At 32.4% G+C, this 27,891-nt stretch overlaps 1 protein-coding gene across 1 annotated transcript; it reads right to left on the bottom strand.

Moving 5' to 3' along the window:
* Positions 1 to 1,390: 1,390 nt before the first annotated feature.
* On the bottom strand, positions 1,391 to 27,891 carry LOC125072590. Its single transcript, XM_047683221.1, has 7 exons — positions 27,351 to 27,891; positions 9,566 to 9,797; positions 7,983 to 8,125; positions 6,713 to 6,854; positions 3,941 to 4,067; positions 1,765 to 1,861; positions 1,391 to 1,431 (listed from the first exon to the last, which is right to left on the bottom strand). The coding sequence occupies exons 1-7, from the start codon at positions 27,889 to 27,891 to the stop codon at positions 1,391 to 1,393; spliced, it is 1,323 nt and encodes a 440-aa protein (XP_047539177.1).

Genomic DNA, 27,891 nt, shown 5'->3' with positions numbered 1-27,891 from the left:
TTATAGCGCCATTGTCTATGGGCAGTGGTGACCACTTACCATCAGGTGGCCCATTTCATCGTCCGCCTATCGATATCATAAAAAGAATAAGATCTCTAAATATACTTTCGAAATTAAAAAAATATCTTTCATATTCTTATTTCCTATGCAATGTTTAAAAGTCTAATCAGTAATATTTTTTATTTCATTAAGATACGAACTCAGATCATGGATTAAGCCAGCAGTAGTAGTAGTCGTAGTATACCACTAGTTTTATCGTTTACGTAAGGTGATATCAGAAATTCATACTTTGCAGAACGTGAGTGAATATACATAATAATACCAACACTCGATGAAGAATATTCAATATGGTTGGATCGTCTTACTAAAAAATTTTTTCGCCATTTTTTGTTTATTTTTTTCTTTAAAAGCACTTTGAGTTCAAGAGAAAAAAAAGCGTAATAAACTCTGGATTTCACCTGTAAAACTCGGTCTAGGTGTAACAACCTGCCTAGGGCTGATCTCATTTTGTTACAAACGACTCATATGTGAGTTAAACATACTCAGGACATAATGACTATGTATTTTTTATATGTTTGTATACTAAAATAATCCTTTGATATACTTGTATATATGTTATGTAAGTCGGAACTAAGCCACAAACAGCAGTTAAGCCTTTCCCTGTTTCTAAACAGAAATTAAAGTCGCATTTTCCGGACTAAGTAAACTTTTCTATAGTGGTAAGTTACGACGAATAGGGTGACAATAATTTATAATAAATAAGGCAGAGATCAAAGTGAAATTGATTAAAAAACATTAGACCATCATCATCATAATTTTTATGATTCTATTAATTGAGATTACTGAAATAAATAATTTAGCATTGGAGCCGAGTTAGAATAATTTTAAGGTTATGTTTTATTTAAATTTACGATAACTTTTTTTTCAATTGGTTGTATGTAGGTAGGTATCCTGGCCAACTGATCACTTCCTGAAAGAAATATTAACTGTCCCTTAAATCGTCAGAGTGCGACTAAACTAAGGTGAAGATAAAGTAAGAGTATCCTTTACACTGCTACCCTCAACTTGCAAACCGGAACACAATTATATTAAGTGTTTAGCGGTAGAATAAGCGATGACTTAGAAAAAATCTGACTTGAACAAAACCTCCAATCCTTAATAAATAAACTGTCTTAATATTTCCAAAGACAAAATACATCACTATGTAACATATGTACATGTAATTTAAAATTTCTCAAGATACGTAGAATATCATTACATTTTTTTTCTTTATTTCTGAGAATAAAATAAGTGTTCAAGAAAATTAGCACACTAATTGGTCCTCAGAAATGCTTGCCTAGATTTATTTTTTTTTTAGTTGAGATTTACTCTTTAGGAATTTCGCCTCTATCTACATAGTTAAACCATTAGAGTTCATTTTTCCGCCGTATTCTGGAATTAGAAAACAGACATAAGTCCTGTAAGAAATAATACTTATTCTTCATATCACTGATACGTCGTCAATCTCGGGAACTAACATATTATGCTTCATATGCCTGTAGTTCCACTGACACGGTAATCCTTCAAATCGGACAATAATAAGTCTATCACATGTTTATCTAGCCGGAGTTACATGGTGGAATGCGTTTGAAAACATCTTAACACTTTTGTTTAACACTTAAAGGTCATTACGCACGTAGTAAACAATTAACACATTTTAATTTTTATTTAATAAAAAAACAAAAAAAAATGTCTCTAATCTTTGACGTAGCTTGTTCCCTCTACTGTGGGCTTCGGTGCTCATCAGCCGTTTCAACATAGCACTGGTTGGTCGAGGGTCTCCGCCTGGGCAGTTTGCGTACATCATGTTACGGTCGCAGTCCTAAGGATTAGAACATTTTAGGTTTAAGCTTAGAACATAAGTGATGAGATGTATTTGAATAGTCTTTTTAACTTGGATAGTTTTGAAATAGTATTTGGCGTAGGTAAACGTACATTAGTTGTTTTAATTTCGTCATAGTAGCCTAAACCTTAAAGCTAGAATGTATTTACGTGAAATGACTAATGACAATATGTCTTTTTTCAATGTTTACTAAGTCTGGATGGTATATTTTATAGAATTTAATTCTTTTTTAATTGTATTATTCTTTTTGAAAAATAACAAGAGTTCTTTATGGAAAAGGAAAGGACACATAATTGGAGTGGTGAACAATCTACTTGACGTCGCGTTGCTTAGAGATCAATTATTATCCATGAAATGGGTGTAACAGAGGTGCAATACTAAAAGTATTCCCGTGTCCAAATGGAATTCATATCCTTTCGTCTGTAATTAAACTAATTCAAACACCCTTCTTCACTAACTACTTTAATTCAACGTTTTAAGATAGTTGAGAAAGGCAGACAAGAAATTTTCTGCTCTTCTAAGATAAATAAAAAATGATAACGTCACCACCATGTAGGAAACCTTAACAGAATAATCAAGTCGTAGGAAAACGCAGTCGAACTTACTCAAGTTAGATTTTTTAGAGTTACTTTCAGTACTAGGGTTTAATATATATTTAAAACCGATGAGACTTAGTGATTAGAACAAGTGTCTCTTAAACAGAGATTGTGCTTTATAATCCAGATAAGAACGTCTGAATTTTTATTACCTTTGCTTAATTTATGTTTATAATTAATCTCGTGCTCAACTGTGGAGGAAAACATCGTGAAGACTAAGTTCTCCACCAATCGCTTTTATAGTTTGAAATACACTTTTAACCATAAAGGCGGTTTTTATTTTAATCCTGCAAAATATAAATTGATAAAATTTTCGTTCACGTCCTTACTTTTGCGATTAATAAGCAAGACCACTGCAAGTTTTAATAGTTTCAGCTTTTTCAGGTTTACCTTTAATTCTGTAAAAATAATTTTTAAACGCGCATTGACTATAAGATCAGAATGGCTCTATGAAAACAAGGTGGGCGAAGTACAGGTAAAAACCAATAATGTCATAAATTCGAAATATCTTTTTTAAATTTTATATTTCTTTTTTAGGATTCTATTTAAATTAAAAACAATTTAAAATTCTGAGTATAATGAAAATACTTTTGTAAAAATATATGCTCGTATTGTGGCATTTCTCTTTTTATCCAGAATTATTTTAGAGTTAAGACACGGTCTTCTTATTGGATAATCTTTTTTTAACAAGCATAGCTTCTCATTTTTGTGTAGACGTAGTTTTAATTGCTGGCACTTATTTACATTTTTACAAATGCGAACGTTTATGAGGTAAATTTTTTTCAGTGTCTCTATTGTGTATTTATTTGTATAAATATTAGTACGCACTTTCAATCTCAGTCGTTAAATTCCTATCACCAGTGTTTTTGTGATAGTGGAAAAACGATCCAAAATGTATTTTATTTCTATGAGTGTCCTATGAAATGTGGGACTACTGGTAAGTAGCCGATATTATGGTCATTATGATGTCTTCCTGACAGTTTTCAGTCATGTTGGGCAATCTCAAGGGCGATCCGTCAACTATGCAGGACATATTATAGCATACAATTGTGTATCCAAACACAGGTGCACGCTCCAATTGTCAAATTCTCAAATCCGACACTACCCGAAAGATTCCTAGCGCAGAACCAATGGCTTTAAGTGCTATCCGAGGTACGGGAGTACACATTTGCAACTTCCAGAATATTGGCTGTTATCGAGCATTTTTCGACAGAAAAACCCAATAACTTTTTTATCGGCTTGACCTGGTGTTTAAGCCCAGAACCTCGGTTTTATGGCCTTATATTTAGCCACTAGACCAACAAGGGAGCCATAATATTATAGAAGGCACGTGAATAAAATTTTTATCTTATGTTATATCATAATAGGAAAATATATGATCTTTGTACTGAGGTACAAAGAGAGTCGTGAAAGTTAGAAACACGGCCACAATGACAGAAACTAAGTTTGGTATAAATAATACCTGATAAACTCCTCCCTCGGAAACAATGACTGAGAACTTCTGAAGCGTAGCCGCTTGTTCTTGCGTACATTGAGTTGGCTTAACGAAAAGCGATTCGAGAGTGCAGCGGCGGAATCGAGATCTTGCGCTAGAATAAACAAGTGCAAATTATAACTCATGTGTTGTGTATTATCATGAATAGAGACATTGTAAGGGTCCACTATATTTAATCACCGGAAGTACCATCAAGTGCCTCCAGATGACAGTCTGGGTACAGTACAGTCTGGCCGCAGTTGCTTAGTTGACTGCGAAAACTACCTTCCTAGGAACTGTTCAGTTTTTAGTGCCTTATTGTGATTTATGACAATTATTTGAATTTGGTTAATATTTGAAAAGAGTTTGTCTAAACTTCTATTTTAATGCATAATACCATCGTCGTCTGAAGATGTTGGTTTTAATATTTTTCTGACCAAATATCCTACACATGTATTTCAAAGCATTTATGTTCCTACCATTTTTATTACATAGGTAGGCGGACGGAAAAATGGTTCACCTCCCAATAGGCATAGGCAAAATACGATTATACATTTCCTTATATTTGCCTGTAGTTATACTGGAAGGGTGAATGATCCTTCAAACTGGACAGACAAGAACCAAAATCTTCTCCTCAAAGGGATAGGAGGCCTTAGCTCAGCAGTGGCTTAACAGGCCGTTGTGGTAGAATATGTGATGAGTGAGTAGTAGTGACTAGACGTTTTTGTACAAAGCACTTCGCAGGTACTTTCGAATTAAAATGATGTTTGAAGTTTAGTTTTTGACTATCAGCATGGGATGCAGAGGCGAGATGGCCCAGTTAGAATTATTGGGTCATAAGTTTTTTAAAGAATTTTGTAATATGTAAATTATTTGCCACTTGAATGATTGTTTATTTTTATAAAATGTATCTAGTATGTGCGAAATTCATCCAAAGTTACCCCTCCCCTTGCTCTCCCTAAATTTGAAATTTCTGAAATTCCTTTCTTAGTGAGCGTCTACGTCGCGAAAGGAAATGATAAATTTTACGTCAATTGAACTTATAGTTTCAGAGATTTCATGCGGTATTTCGCTTATATAACATATTATATTAAGGTTTAATTAAAATGATAAAAAATATAACATGCACAAATTTAAAATTCCACTGTTTTGAAATTCAACAAGCTCTACTGTAATTTAACATCAACCCAAAGGCCTCATGTTTTATTCAATGCCGCTATTGGTTTTTACTACAGAGAATTTTGTAGTTTGTCAATACTGTTAGCTTGGACATCGAGAATTTTGACACTGCCACGAATTCACAGTTGATAAAAGAGATTATATATACTTCATTAACAGTTAACGTTCATATACCTGAATAGAGTAGATGAAGTAATATGTATTAATGACTATTTATTTTAATGAAGAAGTGGTGACGTAATAGTTATTACGTCACTTTAAATCGAGTCAATATCAAAATAATAATGTAATAAATAATAACATATGTTGCAAATACACTAACAGATGGGAACGAAGGTTTTGTTCGTTGATGGTGTTTTGTATCGTTGTTGCTGTTGTGAACTGTTGATGGTTAATAGATAACTGATTGCAGGGAAAATTATCTTTATAAACTCAATGCTATTACCAGATTTATCCAAATTAAACATTTAAAGGAACAAAAAATCTTGTGTTCTAAAAAAATTGCATTTATATAAAACAGAAAATTTGATATCAAGTAATTTAAAAAAAATCATAGTACTATTTTATACCGACGAAGTTGTTAAGTTAAAAAATATTTTATTCAGCATGTTGTGTAAGCTTTCCATATCAACGTCAATAACATAACCAAACTGTATTGAATTTGATTGAAACTCGCATCTTTCTATTAAAGTTAATATCATAATCGAAATCAAATGTGTTTTCTTTACTCAGAACATATATCAGATCCAGGCAAGGAACAAATTTGTATTTGCAAAGCCATTCCCGTTAAAAAAATAGGAAGAAAATCTAAATGACATCAAATAATATGACATCATTATCCCTTGCCCTTTTAACTGGAAATACAACATGACCAAAGTATGTTCTGATGTAGAACAAGGGCCTTATTTGCTTTTCAAGGATCGGGAGCTTATTGACTGACAAATTGACTGTTATCGACAATTTACTGAAACAGAAAGACGTATAACGTTTGGCTTGACCTGGGCTTAAGCCTAGAATCTTAGGATTCGCAGCAATATGAATTAGTCATTAGTGCATACCTTGAACATACTAACGAGGCTGAGGGAATAATTATCTAGACACGCGGGAGCGTGTCAGCCAAGTACAAATAACAGAACTGCCGATCAGCGCCGTGTGTAATATGACACGAACCATTTGGAGCCACTTTTGACCTCCTCATAACTCAAAAACTATTTGACATAAACGTGTCAAAATTCTCAGCTCAATATATAAGCCAAGAAAGACCTTAGGCTACAATATGTTATCCTAAATTATAAGAAGAAATGATATTTTATGTAGTTATAAATAAATTTTAGGAAGGACCATTGTACTTGGCACCCATTTAGATCTCACTTCTTTTGTCGTTGAAGTCAACAACCAAGGTATATCATAATATTGTACTTGGTTCTCATTTTTACATTTATGTTTTTGATGGGATTTCCTTAACAGGATACGATGCCAGCCAATGTAGCTCAAATGACTCAACAACAAAACTCAGAAAAAATTATACGAGTACAGTAGCCCATCAAAACCAAGATTAAGATATTCACTATAAAACCTTACCAGCACAGCTTAAAATGTACTTCATAATGAGTCCATTCTTGGCTAGTATTCTTGTGCTCCTCAACCGAATCCTTGAAGTTAATGTAGCAAGTTTCCCATGAATCTGTTGAACTTTCAACACAGAGCGCAATCTCATCGTACCCTGAAAGATTTTATTATTATATAAAAAATAAATGACAAATATAGCACAGGTTATACACAGGTACAGTTAACCAGAAGTCATGTAACTCGTACCATAGTAAATTGAAAAATGCGTTGCATGCCATATAATTTTTGACCTTATAATAATTTATAGTACAAGTTATTAGTATTATATAAGTCTAAATTGAAATATATTAAAGTGTTTCTAACTTGATAAGTATTAAGAAATTTGAAAGATAAATGTAGATCTAATTTAAGGTCATGGACTTAAGGCGAAAATAAATTCGGGCATTTGCGATTTATGACTTAAAAATTTTCAAAATTACATAAAATTTAACCAAAAATTAACTAAACTGTGAGCTTTTCTGAATCAAGCACTTTTTTAGTTCATTAAACGTTTCATTTTAAGAAAACAAGTACAATCAGGTAAATTGGCAATTAGCAACGAAAATTCCTTTTTGCTGGCTTTTAATTTGACATATTTTTTTTCGTAAATGTACAACTGCTGACTAGTGGATCGTGACGGAACCAATGCCTGTCAATCAAATAATTAAGGGAAACCGAAAAGAAATGCTGAATTGGCGGAAATTATTTTTAGCCGTGAAATTATTTAATATGCCTCAATAAAAGACACGGTTTACTTTTAAAATGCTTAAATCGAATTATTTTAAGTCTAACTGTTGCTAATTCTTTATTTATTCAGGAAACAGATTTACGATATACCTTTAAAAATAGAGTATGAATATAGTTTAATGATGATTTAGTGTTCAATGTCTCCAAAACGTTTTAACTAAAGCTGTTTGTCTATTCAGACCCAAAATATTTCTAGAGATAGTTATATACTTTAAATAGTGATTTAAATATTTTGACGAATAATACTCATTATAAAAGACTCTATAACAACGATCCTAAGGAGTTTGAAAAATTAAAAAGATAAATAAATCTAAATCTAAAAAACGATCCCTAAATTGATATAATTTTAGTAGGTGCAGGTTCAACAGGATAAAGACGACTGATAAACAAAAGAATTAAGACCAAGGAAATTCTACCTTTTTTGAATTTGCAAGCAGTTTTTTTAAAAAACGAAACCTTTTCATTGTATTATACTAGTTATATAATTGAAACCTACTTATGAGGAACCATTCGTCATCGCAAATATTGTTGACGACGTGAATGTGACCTTTGATACTTTCTTCGTTAAAACGACTGTCAGTAGCATCTTTACAATCCGTGTTCCAATTGATAGCGCAATTCGTAAGGTGTCTTATAGCCCTGGGGAAATAAATATAAGTATTACATATAAAAAAATATTGTCATAAGCGTCTGTTTAGCACGCGATATTTGTGTCGTTTGACGTAGTGCACATTGCAAAAGTATTCTCTAAGATAACAAAAATGATTCAACAATTACTTAGCAAAAAACTGCTCTGTAATAATTTTGGTTCTTATGTTTGTATAAAACTTCTTTGGGTTGGTTTGGCGATTGTTATCGCTGTTTTAATCTCTGCTGCTTATTATTTCAAAAGGTCGTTTGTATTAATTTTACTATTATTATTATTATATTATAATATTTTGGCATTTATTCCGTAAATAATATGCTATGCGTACCTGATACCAGTGCTGGTCGGAAAAATTGACGATAATGATCAATTACATTGAAAATAATCAACCACAAATTTAAATCACTACATATATGATAAAATATTTTGTTGCAAACTGTTTAAAATTGAAATAGGTTTTGTAATCTACCTTTTGATTGTAAAAGTCAAGCGTTACATAACAGTTTTGTTTTAATAAAAATTCCAAGGAGATTTTAGAAGCCTCAGTATTTTTACATGAATAAAGTGTTATTATTTATTTATCTACCAACCCGTATGGTTCCGAAGAATAAGCTAAAAACCTCGTACGAAGAAAAGACCTTGGTCCAAAGTGGTACATTCAGTGGAGAAAATCTTTTAACACATAATAATATAATAGTATAAAACAAAGTTTCTGCCTGTCTGTCCCTGTGTATGTTTAGATATTTAAAAGTACGCAATATATTTTGATGCGGTTTCTTTTAAATATATAGAGTGATTTAAGAGGAAGGTTTATATTCAACATACATGCATAAAATGTTGTAGAGAAACACTGATGATTTTAGTGGTTTATTATGTCGTAGTTTTGCGCTTACATTGCAAACTCTGGCTGAACACTACGAGATAGATTAAAATAATATACTACAGTATTGTACACATTAAAATGATCTACAGAAAAGTCCGCGATGGTATATGCCTATCTCTTAGGAATAACTCACAATGACCATTTTTTATCCTTTACTTTTTACGAGAAATAATGGTTTATTTTCGAAGCGATTTTGAGCAATTATAGCATTAATCCTTATCCAATTAAGTATTTTAAATACATTGTGCATTTAGTACACTTTACAGTATGTAACTAAAATGAATATTTTCGAAGAAATTAAGGATTTAAAATGCAGGGACATATTGGTTTGTTTTGTCTCATGAGTGAAAAACTGTAAACGTTGTACATTCTGTAGTATATTTAGTATCAGCATTGCACCCGTGCGAAAACGGGGCGGGTCGCTAGTTATATTATAATATTGAAATGTAATGGGTAAACTACCTGTAAACTTTCGTTGCGAAGCGTGAACAGTGTACATTTCATCTTATATAGTATCTTAATGGTCATAGAAAAATATATCATTACTAACCGACACCAATCATTAACTTTCGCAGGGTAAGGCGGAGACATTCTACTTGAGTTATAAATCATTGCCGCTTCAGCCGTACAGTTGACGGCATATTGTGTGAAGTCATCACAGTTTAAATTATGAGGAATATTTCCTGAATCTTTAAATGGAATTATAACAGGTTCAGATTCATAATTTTGAGATTCTCTTACGGATCTATTTATCGATTTATTTTTATAATTTAAATCTAAAACTGAAATATTACCTGATTAATTCACTAGTTTAGTTTTATCATAACGAATTAAAAATTCTTGTAGGAGCCGACTTTTTTAATATTGGCCGGCAACGCACCTGCAAGCCCCCCGGTGTTGCAGATGTCCATGGGCGGTGGTAGTCACTTTCCATCAGATGATCCTCCTGATCGTTTTCCCCAGCTACACTAAAAAAAAAAAAATATTGAACTCATATTGCTACGATAGGTACCCAAAATTCCTAGTCCCATGAAGGTCAATAAACGTTGGTGGGTTTTTTAGTCAAAAAAGACTTAGAAATTTATCAGCATTTCCGTGCCTAGTGTAGCAACTGCCCCTCAATGGGATAATGAGAATAACGCATAGAGAATGCACCTGTGGTTGGGCTCACAACAGTACATAATATTATCGGCGTCAAATTGAGATAAACTATGTGCGTTGAGCGATATTCGATCAGCATATTAAAAAGTTTTAATAAAATAAATGGAAGAACACTTACACACCGCGCTTATATGATCAAAAAGTATAACGAAAATTGGTATTTTCATCGTATAAATTTGGAAGCATTTTACGTATAATATACAATATCTCTAGAATTAGATTTGGGATCGTCAATATGATAGATGTCATTTCTCTATGAATGCCAGACAGAACTTTATATAATAATTTTGACACATAATTTCGTCGCATCCATTTCATAAAATACTCGCGAAGGATATAATAAATAGACAATATTTATATTGTGAGGTAAAAATGTTTAAATTTAAATTACATTCTTTTAACACTTTCAATAAGTCACCACAGATTCGACATTACGTTGTCTTAAGGTCGATTTTGTCCATCACCAGGTAAATTTTATTAAAATAATAACGTAGACGATACAGTTTATTGTAAGACAATATTGTGATATTCAGTGATCTTGGATGATATCTCTTCTAACCTGTAATGTATTGTATTGTATGTATTAATGTATAAGCGCAGTCAGCCTTTAAAATGAAACTCAGAAGATTTTAATTTTAGATCGTGAATCCCTTCAATGTAAAGCTTCCCTAATCAGTCGAATGATGTCATGATGATGATATCTTTTTTATTCAATTTTATTGTTATATTCATCATAAGAAATAATTCGTAAACGTATTCAGATTTGAAAATGAGACTTTACGTGGAAGACTCGTATAAGCGTATTTAAAACAGGATATTATCATGTTTTTTTATGAAGCTCAAAAGAACCACGAGAATTAGGGCAAGCTACAGGCGAAAATCTCATTACGAGCCGTGCCTTAGGTCACCGCATGTTTTTAACGTAAATAAACAAAATGTTATACATTTAAGAATTAATTTAAATTAAAAAAGCTTTCAATATTTAAACTACGTCTATTGAATTGGTCAAAGATGTAGTTCAAATTCAAGAAAAGGTCAGTACAAAATGATCTATGAATTTCTGAATAACTCCAGAAAATATATTTTTTTTTCATCATAAGTTTTTTTAACTTTGAAAAGTTTTATTACTTCAGGAAATACCAGTAATGTGTCAAATCAAATCAGGCCGGTTCTTCTCGGTAGAGTCTGCATTCCGAACCGATGGTAGCTACACTTAATATAGTTTATTAAATGACGATTCAAATTGCTTGTAAAAGTCTACTTGAATAAAGTTTATTTTGAGTTTAACTCATTCACAAGGTACCAAGGTTTTATATGAGATTTGAGTTAATGAAAATTTCCGTCAAATATCTATTTTTGACATGCAAACAATCTTTATATGAAGACTTTAATAATAGTTAAAAAAAAAATACTTACGATTTCGGCCATAGAAATAATAGAATTTTTAAGAGTGATCAGCTTACAACATCGAACTACACAAGATCACATAAACAAACATTAGCAACGGATAGCAACTACACAAGAGTTAGCCGAAAAACTCGTATACTCGATCATTTTCAAAGTTTCATAAAGCAATGAGACGGCAAATCCGTTACAACTAGAAATATTACAGCCTTAGGTGAAATATTTCTAGTTGTAACGGATAGTTTTTAACAGCGTTTTCTATCTTTTTCAAGGCACGGAAGAATAAGCACTGCTAACCTCAAGTCACTTCTGCTATTGAGAAAATCTTGACAGAAAATTGAACCCAGTTATGCTATATCTACGACGTTAAAAGCTAGTCCTAGATCGACTAAATAGAAGTAATTACTGGCTCAAACAAAGGACATCTTCAAATCCATGTTAAGCGAAGCGCTAAGAAGTTGTTTATAAAGTTTCCATACAACAGGCTTTTGTTCTGCATTAGAATATTTATCAAAAGTTAACCGTGACTCCCTTTTTTCTCAACAAAAACAAAATATCAAATAAATCCACTCTGAATAATTTTGTCGATCACTAAGAGTAAAATGCGGTACGGTATTGGTCAGAGAGTATTTACTGAGTAACTGTTCACATTGAATTGAAACTTTTCTACTGTTAATGAATGGGTCTGTATGAAGTATGACGATAATAATTCTCAAATAATGAACATGTATATAAAAGATTTAAATTTAAAAGACAATTTATAGACTTTTGAAATTGTAATATTAATGGGGTCCTTTGTTTCATTGTCCCTTTTCGGATTCTTCATTCAATTTTATATCAGAACGAGTAAGTTTAATTTACAAAATTGTTTTAAAAAATTCTTTGATTTTATGACGTCATAGTCTTATTTATATTATTAAGATGGAAGGTATTTAAATATTTATAAACACACAATATGCAGCCATACATTATTCCCACGGGCTTTTCTCTGTTTGTTTTGGATTAAATTAAAAAAAAGATGGTGTTTTAAATGTATTTATAAATATTACGTATTTTATTAGTAAGTATATACAATTTATGTTCTAAGGTAAACTTTATTAAAAACAACCGATTTTAGTATTTTTATTTAAATTATTATGTAGCTTGTGGCAGATAATGTTTTTAATCAAGTTCCGGTCTTATAACACGGTTGTGTAATTGACTCAAACGACAAGTCTTTATAAAAAGTTCGACAGGTTCAGATTTCAGATGTGGTTCAGTGTTGAACACTGCACTGTGCTCTGAACTGTTTATTTGATAATAACCCAGATGAGCATATTGTTGTATTTATTCTGTAATAATATAATTTAACTTAATTATTTTATGGAATTCATTGTAATCAGTGTTTAGAAATAAGTGTAATTAAATAATTACCTGCTATTATATTAAATATACTTTTTATAATATTTACTTATAAATTGATTATACTATTTATTTGGCTTTCCGTCCTCTCATAGATAATATTTCATCGCGTAATAAAGTATCGATATCCAGTTTTAATCGATGTTTTTTTTTAATTATATTTAAATTGATTAATATTTAGTAATATTGATATTATTGATTACAAATGAAAAAATGCCCGGCCGACAATACATTGACTTATTCGAGTCAGATATTTAAAAAGACAGTTGTTACAAATATTGGAGAACATCACATACATTACTCTGATCCCAATGTAAGTAGCTAAAGCACTTGTCATGTTAAATCTGAAGTAACGACGGTTCCACAAACACCAGACCAAAGACAACATAGAAAACTAATGAACTTTTTCTACATCAACTCGACGGGAATCGAATCCGGGACCTCGGTACTCATGAAAATCGGTGTACACTTTACTCGACCACGGAGGTTGTCAAAATCTTTGCTATTTAATTCATTATCAAAAACATACATCAGCTTGTCATGTCATTAGTGCATGGAAAAAGAAAATGGTGGCCGTTTGGCTGACGTCATCCCGTCTCAGGAATTCTTTGGGTCGATGCCCAGCCACTATATGGGTGATTTAGACGTTTACGTGCTCTACCGGATGCGTGTAATAAAAATACCCTTACTGGGCCTTACAACATCGACGCGTTGAGATGGTTGATATGGGATTGCTCGAAGAAAATAAAAATTATGATCAATAAATGTTAATGTATAAATATCAACAAAATAGAGAAGGATTTGAAACAATTCAGATAAAGCATAATAATTCTCACCAAAGATTAAAGCTTATTATAATGATATTAGCTTCATATAATTTTTTGACGTTTTAGCGTCTACATTTAACCAAGTGTCAGGCGAGACTTTAATATTTATTAATAAATATATCAACCAAGACGCGTCCTTTAACAAAAAATAATTAGAATCTTGAAGCTTTAGCCAATTGTTTAATAGATTACAATAAACTTAATTTATTCCAACGACAATTAAATAGCAGGTGGTTTGTCAACCATTGAGCCGAGATGGCCCAGTGGTTATAACACGTGCATCTTAACCGATGATTTCGTGTTCAAAACCAGGCAGGCACCACTGAATTTTCATGTGCTTAATTTGTGCTTATAATTAATTCATCTCGTGCTCGGCGGTGAAGGAAAACGTCGTGAGAAAACTTGCATGTGTCTAATTTCAATGAAATTCTGCCACATATGTATTCCACCAACCCGCATTGTAGCAGCTTGGTGGAATATGTTCCAAACCTTCTCCTCAAAGGGAGAGGAGGCCTTAAGCCCAGCAGTGGGAAATTTACAGGCTGCTAATGTATGTTATCCAACTGCCCGTGACTCATTTTAACATAAGTGAAATACCAGCAAACATCGGCATCACCTGCTAAGATTAACATTTTAAAACTATATCGTTAAAGTATTGCACTTTACCATAAAATGACAATGTTTACATGCAAGGAAATGTTGCATTACTTCGAAATCTTATAGAGGATCACCGTCGGCGTGACATCGGGTAAGCAAAGCACGTTTTACAGGAGAGTGGAGTTAAACCTCTACGAGCTTCTAGCGACATTTTACCGCACAACTTTAGAGTTGACTTATACTGAGATTATTTCTAGTAAATTTGATTATTATTGCTTTTTTACTAATTTATGTTTCTCTTATAGTAAGATGAGTGGGCAAAGGCTTTTCCGATAGTTATTGCAAGGTTTATTATGTCAAATTTGATAATAACACTATAAGTGAAGATACAGAAAGCAAAAAAAGTACTTAGGAGTAAAACACATAAAAAATAGAGTTTCATTAGAAAATTTATAAAAATGTAATTAAACTTCGGAAATAAATATGTACATTTGAATTTGGAATTGGCAAACGCTTTTGAAACTTTTTTTGTAAATATCCACCGATATAACTTCCCACTTAAAATAATCTCCTTCAAAAGCCAATAAATTACTAACAAATTATGTTCCTAAAGGTAATTTTGCATTTTCATTTGAACGATTTACTGCATTAGATATAAAGGTATTTAAAAGTCTTAATAATAAAAGAACAAATGACTTATAGGATCTTTCAGTGCACCTGAAATCAATATTATAATCTCCGTACATAGCCTTAATTTTTAACAAGAGTTTGAAAATGGGTTAATTTCCAGATTTATTAAAATGTAGTTTTATTATCATTAGCAGCCCGTAAATGTCCCACTGCTGGGATAAAGGCCTCCTCTCCCTTTGAGGAGAAGGTTTGGAGCATATTCCACCACGCTGCTCCAATGCGGGTTGGCGGAATACACATGTGGCAGAATTTCGTTGAAATTAGACACATGCAGGTTTCCTCACGATGTTTTCCTTCACCGCCGAGCACGAGATGAATTATAAACACAAATTAAGCACATGAAATTTCAGTGGTGCCTGCCTGGGTTTGAACCCGAAATCATCGGTTAAGATGCACGCGTTCTAACCACTGGGCCATCTCGGCTTTTATTAAAATGTAGTATGACCATTTTTTAAAGGTGAAAACAAAAGTGATTAGTGTAATTATCCCATTGCTAAACTTCTGCCTTTGAGCAAAATATTTGAATAAATATATATATATAGGTAATTTAACATACGGTTATAACATATAATATATAATCTGGCTCACATTAATATACTATTTTACAGTTACATTTATACTAGTTTACAACTGATGCTGAAATGGCACTACTTAGACATATATACGACACAGGGGAAAATTGCAGAATGCTATTGGCGTGTTCTGTGATTTTCCTAAAGCATTTGATTATGTAGAGACCGAAACGCTTTTGTACAAGCTAACACATTACGGTCTTAATGGTAAAGATCTTGATCTCATTGCTCATCAAATATCTCAACTGGTGTTTACTAATAGCAAAAAGGCTACTATGTCTGTAATAAGATTGCTTGTTTCTATAGGGATCAATTTTGGGTCATTTTTTATTCGTGTTATATATAAACGATCTTCCTTTTTGTCACAGTATTCGTGATATTGTACTTTTTTCTGATGATTAATCATTACTTTTTAAAGTTGACAGGAATCAACCTAATTATGACGATGTAAACGATACTTTATCATCGATATGAATTTGGCTTACAAAAAATAATTTAGTTCTAAATTCCAAAAAGACTAAACGCGTACTCTTTACCTTATCTGGCTATGCACCATAAATTTTAAAGTTGACTTTAAAGTATAGTGATCTAAATCTAACTGATACTATTATTTCTAGGAATCATTTAAGATTCAAAACTACATGGGATTTATCATTTATCGTCCCTGATAAATCCAGCTCCGCAGGATACGTAGTTAGAAATTTTAAACAACTAGCTGATGTCGATACTGTTCGATTAGGACACTTTGGTTACTTTTATAGTGTTATGTCTTACGGCATTTTACGTTTGGCATAAGCTTCAAATTTTAATAACCCAAATACAATAACTGTGGAAATTTATTGTAGAAACGAATACCGTGTCCCCAAAAGGATATATTAACTCTGCAAAGTCAGAAGCTATATGTTATATGAATATACATAATATTGTTGTAAGCATACTCTGAATCAACTGTTAGTATAGGTTCATTAAAAACATTCCGAAGGATATCTTTTGAGACACCAAGATTGTAAATAGACCCAATAGCTCTTTTTTGCAGGATAAAAACAGTTTCAATAACTGTTAAGCTAATTCAGTGTAAAGTTATAATTAAATGAATTACTGTATAAATATGTTGATTACTCAGATATACTGGTTCCTTTACGAAGGATCTATAAATGTAACGGATTTAAATTGAACCAAAATGCTTATACAGTCTTCAAACCAAAATTATAAAAAAATAGTTATAACAAACAGTAAAAAGTAATACATTCTACATGAATAATAAAATATCACTATTTTGATAGACACAATGAGACTACTTTACTTGGTCGTAGGGCTTTGTGCAAGCCCGTCTTGGTGGGTAACACCCACTTGTAGGAGACAGCAGTACTTAGTATTTTTGTATTCCACTCAGTGAAACAGCTATCTGGAGGGAAGCCAGTCGTTATCAAGCTGGTTTAAATTGACAAATAATTTAGATGAAACTCGATAGAGTTTACATTTAAACTATGCCAGACATAACATGGTGGTGCATTGACAATAGGAATGGTTTATATTTCTGATTGCTTGACTTGACTGATTCATGTGGTGGACCATTTACCGGTCCATATTACCATCTAAGCTGTTACATTAAAAAAGAAAATACATTCTTATTTTTTAAAATAAAGCGGTAGACGATTAAGAAATCTTTTCACTTTTGAAATAACAGAAGCCTTATTTGAAAAGGCTATCGTAAAGTAACAAACGATTAATGATCTGTATTCGAACCACGTATCTTAATAAACTGCGAAGCTCTCGTGACTCGAGGCAAGAATATTTTAACAAATAGACGATATAAATTTGTCCAAATTGTTTATTGCTATTGATTTAGTTTCTTGTACGTATTGGTTCCATAGAATTCCGTAATTCACAATATGTATATAAATATATAAAACATACAATAAGTGTGTAGTTCACAATAACTTTTAGGGTCCCATACCTCAAAAGCAAATTACTTAAAACCCTTATAAGATCTCTTCATTGTCCGTCTGTCCGACTGTTTGTATCTGCTCTCCGTCAAGAATCTTTTTCACAGGAACACGTAAAGGTAAATTTAAATTATTACCAAATACTGAAGTTTGCGGTCCTTGAAGCGCCTTTGGAAAAAAATCAAATCCCTAAATCTACACAATCCACCGATATGGCCATTTATGTCGCACTTCCCATACGTTTTCAAAAGGAATTAAAACCTATGTATACTTCCTCGTGACTTAGAATTGTGAAATTTATTAAGAAACAATATCTAGTATACAAAAAAAAATCGAAAACCGTAATACCGTAATCTTTAAGTATTATTTGATAATATGGAACTCTCAGTCAAGTAAGTACGACTTTCACTTGGCCGGTACTTTTATTAGGTAGGCAGAACAATTGAACGACTTTGGATATTCTATCTTCTACGAAAAATCCTTCGTTAAATACATATTATATTCTCAACAAAAAACAAATCACTCAAAGAAATGTATATATGCGTATCCTTTAGCAAATCTTACTTTATTTTTTACACATTCTATCTCAAATATTCCGCACGCTTTCGTCAGCAAACTCACTTAAATCCGAAACCGGGTTCGGTAAATTTGCGTCCATCACGGCGACAGAATTGATTTGATGGTGAAAATATATCACAACCAACGCTGAGGGGTGTATACGTCACTAAAGGATCAAAACCCCAATTGATACGAATTATTTTATTCAGAATGAATACTTACTAAACTTTGAATGTAAATTTTATTTTACCATATTATAGTTTTACCGGTAGTCGCTCAATGGTCGAAACTCGACATTCATTGTGTAAGCATGAATGATAATAATGACTAATGAAATAATAGAATAATAATTATTAATTACTCCGATCTTCGAGCCAATAATAATTTATGTCTACTGATAATGAACTTTAATTTTCTTAAACGACTTATGACCTAACCTAAGATTGTATTATCTGAGGAAAAAGGATTAGGAGTTGGCGGGCTTTCAAAAATATAAAATGACGTATGTTTTCTTATAGCAGATTACAAAGATATATAAATCATAAATTGATGAAAAAATGGTTGAGTGTGAATTTTTAGTAATGTAATTAAATTAATTCAAACTATAGAAAAGAGTTTTCTTACAATTGTTAACAAAAATATATAATAGCTTAGCTGAACGACCTCTGTCCTTGTCATTATTATATATAAAAAAAAACAAATGTCAAAATAAACGTCATTGATTTTTAGCTTTGACATGTCATTTTTCTTATTGGCAGTGCTAACATACACTATGAATGTGTCATTTATTTTGTTTATGAAAATATATTTAGTCTATTCTAATTGAATAAGGAATATAATAAACAAACCCTAGATTTTCGTATTTCATACGATTTGTTAATTACTCAGATATATTGTGCACTACGAGTACTGACAGTTCTTGATTAATACGTCATTATTTATACTATCTCACTTAGTGGCTCATATATACTATAATTTTACATCCAAAGCGCCGATAACAGTATTGTCTTCCTACAAAACGCCAGTTTTTCGAAAATCCTTAATGTATATCATAGATTATTCAAGCTCTCGACCAATAACATCGCGTCAAATCGATGTCAAGTTTTGTTTATTTAGCTTTAATGTCCTCTTGAGTTCTAGTAGGGTATATAATGTTTTCGCGTCTAAAACGCAACGTAATTTCTTACGGTTACTTGAATATTTAAATGTATTTAAAATATTAACATTAAATTAATAAATACAAGAATATTCTTATAACTTTTGTAAAACTATGTACAAAGTATTTGCTTTACGTGTTAACAATATAATAGATAACGCGAATAATTTACGTGCACGTTACAGAAATGTTAAAAGTATTATAAAAAGTTCCAATATATATTTCGTTAAAAATATTCAACAGCAAATTGCGATTCAACGGGTAAATGCTGCCAGGCTTATTGCCATCATTCCACACGGTCATGATTTGGACAATAGCTATTTTTTTATTTTGATGTTCATGTATTTAATACATAACGTATATACGTTTCATAAAAATGTAATATTAAACGATACAATAATATACGAAAAAATCGTGTTTTTTAAACAAGGATCTTCATTGAATTAATCGGATAAATGGCGATTATAATGAAAAATTATGGACGCTAGCGAAGATTAGGAACGCATATAAAATAAATATACATGCATTATTATTTATTAATATAACAATTTTCAGTTTTAAATAAATATATTATTTCTCCTTTTTTTTCACAAAAACCTTTCCATTATATTCATTATTCGATACACAACGTATCGTTGTGTACAGTAACAAGCGACCGTAACAATAAATAATAATATTTTAACAGGTATTATTATTTATTTAGTTGTCGAAATGTGACTGTTGTTAATGTAAATAATATGTTAAACATGTTTGTGAAATACATTCAATTCTAACTAAAATATATTGTTGACTTCAGAATTTATTAGGTTTCACACTGAGCTGTTTTGTATAATAACGAATAAGGTTTTTTATTTGAGTTATTTAATTCCAGTGTTTATTTGGTACAACATATTATATTACCAAAGATTACTTGATTTCTGATTACTGGCATTTGAATTTCAAAGTAATTTTTTGGCAGTTATTAGAACACGTGAATTTTGATCAAACCAGGGTTGAATTTTAATTTGGTCAATTATTGTAATCCACTAATACGGATTAGAGCGATGTGGTTGAATAAGCTACAACTCTTCTACTCATAAAGAGGAGAAGAGACTACTACTAGTTTACTTACCGACTACTAAATTATTAACAACGCGTCTTAACTAAGACATGATTACCATATTCAAAAATAAAATCATTTGTCTTGCTTACGTCTAATACAATTCTCTAATTGACGTTTACATCTGTCAATAATATGAAATATTTATTCTCCATCGCGTCTTTCCATTGCACGTGACATTGGCGGAATAATCTGTGCCTTCTCGGCTCAAATTAAAACCAAAATAAAATAATAAAGAGAACTTTTCATTGCAACACGACGATATGCCATCTTTAAACATTTATCTTACTATCCGTTGTTCGTAGTCATCTGATCCGTAAGTATTTTTTTTTTATGTTATATGTGGCAAACGAGCAGGAGGCTCATCTGATCATCTGACATCCGCAACACCGGGGGGCTTGCAGGTGCGTTGCCGGCCTTTGAGGTAGGACGTTAGGTACGTTCTTTTCTTAAAGGTTCCCAAGTCGTATCGATTCGGAAAAACCGAGAGTACTAAGAAAGCCAATGGTAGCTTCTGAATTTTCTCTCGAAGAGAATTCTACTATGCTTAAGCATAAGGAATTGTTTCTTGAATAATGTGCCCACATTAGAACGCTACCAATATTCATTTTGTCAAGAGGTTGCTTGAGTGACATCCATGTATATCTATATTTCTATGCGAATGTAACTCCGCTTGTTACCTCTTCACGCTCAAAATCGCTGAACCGATTTAGATGAAATTTGGTACGGAGATAGTTTGAGTCTCGTGGAAGGACATAGGCTACTCTTTTTATTCAGCCCTCGAGGATGGGAGCCGCAGAGTCAACTAGGAATATAAAATAAAGTGTTACGATAATAAAACCGAAGTAATGTTTAAATACTTATAAAGGATATTTATTCATCAATCTACAACTATAAGTTCAAAAGATATTCACTTTAAAAAATCTTTAAGAAATTGGCGACGACGGTCTAGGTCTCACTTCTGCAAGAGATATACCAAATTACGTAAAGGAAGCGAGTAAATGAAGCGAGAACGCGATTATTTTGCTCGGAGACTTACGAAATTTATACAGTGTACGACTTGCCGAGAGACATTGTTACGAAACCAGCTTTAAATGATATTTTTTGTATTTATATATCAAACTAGCTAGTTTAGGTAGCTACCCAATCCGGTTTTGCACGAGTAGAACAAGGTCTATAAAAAATATATATATTGACGGACCAACATAAAACAAAATCTAGAATGTTATACCAGGGTTCTTTCCGTAAAAAGGGTATAGGAACGCATTTTGGCAAACACATATATTATTTTGATTTTATTTAAAAAAATATATACTTTTGTTATATTTCTTGATATGAAAAGGCCAAAACAGTTTGCCATTGATGTAAAAGAATTGTCTAATAATTTGAAGTCTTCTGGAACGATTTCAGTCACGCCCCAGTCAGCTTGTCTCGCTTAAGATCGATCATCTAAGGGGAAACTAAGTAACTACACAAAGCATGAGATAGTTCATAACTAGTATACTAGTAAATACTAACATAGTATACTCAGTACAACTGCTATATTTATATGATAGATCAAACAATCTACTCTTTTGTTACAGTCTGCTCAAAATCAAAATTTAAGAGGCAAAAGCAAAGTCGCGTATTGATTGCTTTGCTATATAAAACTCGCAGGTTCGATATTACTTTAAACTGTTGTAATTTTCAAACTCATTCAAATCCAGCAGTGTGATTCTGTGGGAATTAAATGATGACAACCGATTTGTGTGTCCTATAAATTTTATAGTTTGTAACGCTTCGCTATATGCTAAGCCGAGAGGAACCGAGTCGAACCGAGCACAGCCAAGCCAACTCAAGACAGGTAAGCCAAAGCCAGGCCAAGCCAAGCCAAGCTAAAGCTATGCCACGACAGTTAGTGCTGGAATCATCTTCCAATCCCTACCGCCTGTGACTATTAGTGACGTCACATACGATTATACAGTGTGAGGAATTAAATACCCGAACCATTCTTTTCGGAACGTCATCCGAGTTGTAAAAATATAAAAGATTAATATTAAAAAGTATGTATAACATAGTAGTTGTTATTACCTTTCGTTTCGTTCCACATTATTAAAATCAATGTTGCATATCACATTGCGACATTTCACTCTCGTGTTTTGGGGTGAGTTTCGAGTTTCTTCTCACAGAATACCCCTGCTGTTTCAAGTAAAGTTCGAAGTATTAAGATTAGCAAAAAGTTTTCTTAACCTTACTGATAAAGTAACCTGATACATTTTTAAATAAATTATTAATTTGCATAATTATTTAATGCATTTTGCATAAATAAACATACCTTTATAATTAATGTTTTTGATATAAATGGCTGATCCCGTTTTATATTAAACAAATGAATTCAGATATTTATATCACATTAAATTGACAACAAATATGATATTTTAGATATGTAAACGAGTACTCATCCGTTATTTTATTAAATAAATATGAAATAAATGAACGTGACTGCAAAAAATGTCTTAATACCAAACACTGAAAATTCTTCCAACTCATTTTCAGGTTCGTTAAAATGCTTAAATTTGAATGATGTGTGCGAGAGATAAGGGATTTCTTTTGATTTTCAGTCGTTGGAGCCGCAGACTTTACAATATGAATTCCAAATTCGTTTACTTAACAGGGTTAATTAGCGGCATTCCCTGAGCGATGTGATTTTTAGAACACAAAAAAAGAACGAAATTTCGTGGAACTAGAATAGATAATTCATTGTTTCGATTTTCGTTTACAATTTAAAAAAAAAAGCTTAATCAAACACTTGAAATTCGTATTTCTGTTTTAAATTATGGTAAAATTCATGTTATTTATATCGTCATTGTTTCAATTTTAGTGTGAAATTTATTCTTATATGGAGTTTGGTACTACGACGAATAATTTGAAAACTCGGTTTGCTTAAGTTTTGATTTATGGTTTTACAGTTTTTAACTATTCAACTGTGATTTTTGTATTGCAGGAAACAATACTCTGTTACGCTTATTTACCAAGAAGACGAAAGAAAAAAAAGAAGAAAAAATACATCAATACTTAAATTATTATATACGAAGACCTCCGTGGTCGAGTAATATGTACACCGGTTTTCATGGGTACGCCACTCCGAGGTCCCGGGCTCGATCCCCAGCCGAGTCGATGTATAAAAAATTCATTAGTTTTCTATGTTGTCTTGGATATGGGTTTTTGTGTTACCGTCGTTACTTCTTATTTCTATAACACAAGTGCTTTAGCTACTTACAATGGGATCGGAGTAACGTATGTGATATTGTCCAATATTTATTTATTATTATTATTATATTTTTTACTTTTTCAATGCTCTCGTTTTATCGAGGTTTTATTTTCCGTTTTTGCGGGATTTTGTCCAAACAAAAACGGTTAGGACTACCTAATCATTAGATAAGAATTTCCGAACAATTCTACATGTATTGAGTATAACTGCTTTCTGTAATAAAATAAAAGTGAGTTTGTGAATACCAAGCGCCTGTAAGCTGGAGAAAAGTGATTGAGGAATGACTCCAGTTGATGAAATGATAATGGGTATAGTTTTTACGATTTTTACTTTCCATTGAGATTTAATTTCGATAGACAAATCAGTATACTTGGCAATTTTTTCGGTGAAAGTTGAAACTATGTTATGAGTATTAGGCACAGCGATATCTATAAGGTATACTGTCTCATTTTTCTTATCATGTAACATAATGTCCGGTCTATTAAAGTGCACAGTCTTATCAGTTATTACAGTCCTATCCCAATACAACTTAAAATCACGTGATTCGAGGATGATGTCTGGTTTGTATTTATAATAAGCAGTTTTGTCATTGACGAGTTTGTATTTGAATGCTAGGTATTGGTGAACAATGGCAGCTATTTGATCGTGTCTATGTTTATAATCTGTCTGTGTTATTGAACTACATGCTCCTGTGATATGTTGTATAGTTTCTGAGCTATTGCGGCAGTGTCGGCAAAGGTCCGATTGTAGTGTGTGGTCTTTGATGATGTGTTTTCTATAGTTTCTGGTATGTATGATTTGATCCTGGATTGCCATCATGAAACCCTCTGTTTCAGGGAAGAGATCACCGCGTTTGAGCCACATGTTAGACGCTATCTTGTCTACAACTGGGTCCATCAAATCGCGGCGATGTCTCCCATGAAGTGATTTCTGTAGCCAGGTGTTAATTTTTTCTTCTGTGGAGACAACTACTTCATTTTTCTGTTTGGTATGGTCTTTAAGGTTGAGAGGAGTGAGTTTTATGTCTGCATGAACTATAGCATAATGGAGTGGGGTCTTAGTGGCTTGGTGATGAAAGAATGCACGTATAGAGGTAATTTGGGAGTTATGGAGATTTTTGATATCGATAAGGCCTCTACCACCTTCTTTTGGCGGTAGCGTTAGCCGTTCAATGCAAGATCGTGGATGGTGTTTTCTATATTTTGTTAGTGTTGTATTTATAAGACGTTGGAACTTAATTAAATTACTTTTAGACCAGTGTATTATGCCAAATGAATATGTTAATGTTGGAATGACATAGGTATTTATTGCTTTTATAGTGTTTCGGGCATTTAGATGTGTTTTCAGTATTTTATGCAGTCGTGTTTTAAATTGTTTTTCTAATATTTTCTTAGTTTGTTTCTCGTGGATCTGTTTAGTTTGGTTAAAGCCTAAATATTTATAACCAGATATTTCATCTACGGGTTCTATTATTTCACCAGTTCGAAGGCAATATGAGTTTTGTTCAATTTTGCCTTTGTTAATTGATTGTATACTACATTTATCTATGCCAAATTCCATATGAATATTTATTGAGAAGTTTTCTGTGAGATCAGCAAGATTATTAATTTCACTGAAACTATTTCCATATAATTTGATGTCGTCCATGTAGAGAAGGTGTGAAAGAGTGTAACTTTTATTATTGCATGTAAGTCTATAACCCAAGTTGGAATTGTTAAGAAGTGTAGATAGTGGGTTTAGAGCTAAGCAGAACCACAGGGGGCTCAGCGCATCGCCCTGAAATATTCCACGTCGGATTTCTATTGTTTCTGTTTCTAAACTATGGTTGCCATTAAACATTTTGAGAGTAGTTCTCCAATGAAGCATTGTATTTTTTAGAAAATCTATAATAAACGGGTGAATTTTATAATGTTCAAGTATGTATATGAGCCAGCTATGAGGTACTGAATCAAATGCTTTCTTATAATCAATATACATAGTGTAAATATTTCTTTTTTTGGTGATTGCTTGCTTAGAAACAACTGCATCAATAGTCAGCTGCTCCTTGCAGCCTAAACTACCCTTCCTACATCCTTTTTGCTGTTCCGTTAAGATATTTTGTGAGATCACATGACTGTAAATTAATTGACTAAGACAAGAGGTAATGATCTTATATATAGTTTGGAGACAAGTTATGGGTCTATATTTAGCAGGATTTTTTAAATCAGTTCGGTCTTTCGATATCATATATGTTGACCCTAATGTGATGTAGTTAGGCATCATTTCCGGTTTTTTTATAAAAGCATTTATATGACAAAGTAGCAACGGATGTAAATATGTAAATTTTTTATACCAGTAGTTGTGTATTTTATCAGATCCAGTAGCTTTCCAATTATGTGTTTTGTTTATAACTTGTTCCAGAATATCAATATTAATTTCATCAAATTTCATTTCAGGTAAATCTACTAATATTTCCCTATCTCGTTTAATCCAATCGGTTTCATGATGTGTTTTAGGATTAGACCATATGTTAGACCAAAATTGATGTAATTTTGTTGCTTCTGGCATATCTGTTGAAGTTACGTTATTACTATCTTGTATATTTGCATTAAGGTTTCTATAAAATAATTTCTCATTGTTATTAAATAAGCCATTTTGTTGTTTTCTAAGAGCAGTTTCTTTATACCTACGTAACCGATTAGAGAGAGCGGTTAGTTTTTGTTTCAGAGTATCGAGAAAATGAGTCAGTTCTGTATTAGCATTTTCATGACGTGAATGAATTTTGTAAGCTTTTTTAATATTATCAACTTCGAGTTTTATTTTCTTACTCGTATTGCCGTTAATGTATTCTGTTAGTCTTCCAATTTTTACTCTAAGGGCCGCAACTTTATCGTCTAATCTTTTTTGCCATTTAGGTATAAGCCTTGTCTTGTGTATAGGTTGGTGATCACTTATTTTGCATCCATTATATATAGAAGCTGTAACGCCGCCACAATATATAGCGTTTTGAATTTCACTAAAATCGGATTCTGGTGATATGTGGGCAGGAAGAACGGATAGGTTTATATATTGTACTATGCTAGCAAATTTTTTGGAGGTCTTTTGTTTAGGAATACTGGGTCTATCGGTGGGATCCAAGTTTTTATATTTATTTAAAAGTAACAAGAACGTCTCTTTAATTTGATTTTGTATGTCACTGGACAGGTTAGGTAAATGTTGTAAGTTGTTATTGTGTTCAGTACCTTGTACAGTGTTATGGCTAGTATCAGGTTGTAGAGTATTTTCAGAAATAATCGGTAGACTTACAGGAGTTAGAGTAAGTAAATTGTCCGGAGCTGCTGTTGTTGCTGTCTGGGTGCTATCTAAAGGAAAATGTTGTACTTGTGATATTTGCAAGTTTGTGTTACGTTCAGTAAGATTTGTGTTATTATTGCTATGACTCGCTAATTCTATTGCGATTTCATCTTTTAATTCTTGAAGTCTATCGGTGTTTATAAGTTTATTATTTATAATTATTCTACGTTGATCCGCTACGCGTTGTTCAGATACGTGAGAAAGGTTAGGGTATTCTAAAATAAAGCATTGATGTAATGGTCGTCTGTACGCAGTTTTGTTTGTTTCAACTTTAGTAATTCTGTAATAGCTTCTCATAATAAATTCATTTAAATCGTTATCCCAGCGCATTCTTTGGCTACCGCTTACATTATTTTTGATCTGGCCAGGATTCTTTTTTAAGTAGTCACCCGCCTCTTCACGTATCATTTGAATTTGTTCAGTAGTTAATAAGTTATTTCGAACTATAGCCCGGCGCTGGCCTCCTACATGTTGCCTGCTGGCCTGCATATCCGGAAATTTTTCTGTGAATCTAGAATGAAGTTCGGGAAGGTACGATCTTGTATTAGTTTCCATAGATGTTAGAATGAAATATGTGCGTAGGATAAAGATATTCATAGCTTCGTTCCATTTCCTACGTGCACGTTTGCTAGCTTTGGCGGGTGCAGGCGTTTCGGCGCTTGCCTCCTGCACAACGTCCGTAGCTAATAACGACGTTATCGATCCAGTGGTATCGGAGTCCGAGAGACTAGCATTGGTCGTCTGATAGTTAAAGATTCCCACCCGGAGATTCATCTTGCCCCTGGCGCCACGAGTTAACTGCCTACTATCATCAGCATCCCCCATGGAGCTACCGGGAACTAGGGGCTTATTTAAAGGATTATTATTCATAATTTTGTTCAT

The sequence above is a fragment of the Vanessa atalanta genome, chromosome 22 (genome assembly GCF_905147765.1).
Source record: "Vanessa atalanta chromosome 22, ilVanAtal1.2, whole genome shotgun sequence".
Classification (NCBI taxonomy): domain Eukaryota; kingdom Metazoa; phylum Arthropoda; class Insecta; order Lepidoptera; family Nymphalidae; genus Vanessa; species Vanessa atalanta.
Note: the sequence above shows the minus strand (reverse complement) of the source record. Positions and strands in the feature narration are given on the sequence as shown.

Coding starts and splice junctions, on each gene's coding strand:
- LOC125072590 (XM_047683221.1), bottom strand. CDS start 27,891: ATGAACAAAATTATGAATAATAATCCTTTAAATAAGCCCCTAGTTCCC. Junction 8,126..9,565: donor AAAGTTAATGATTGGTGTCG/GTTAGTAATGAT, acceptor TTATTTCCCCAG/GGCTATAAGACACCTTACGA. Junction 1,432..1,764: donor GATGAGCACCGAAGCCCACA/GTAGAGGGAACA, acceptor TTCTAATTCCAG/AATACGGCGGAAAAATGAAC.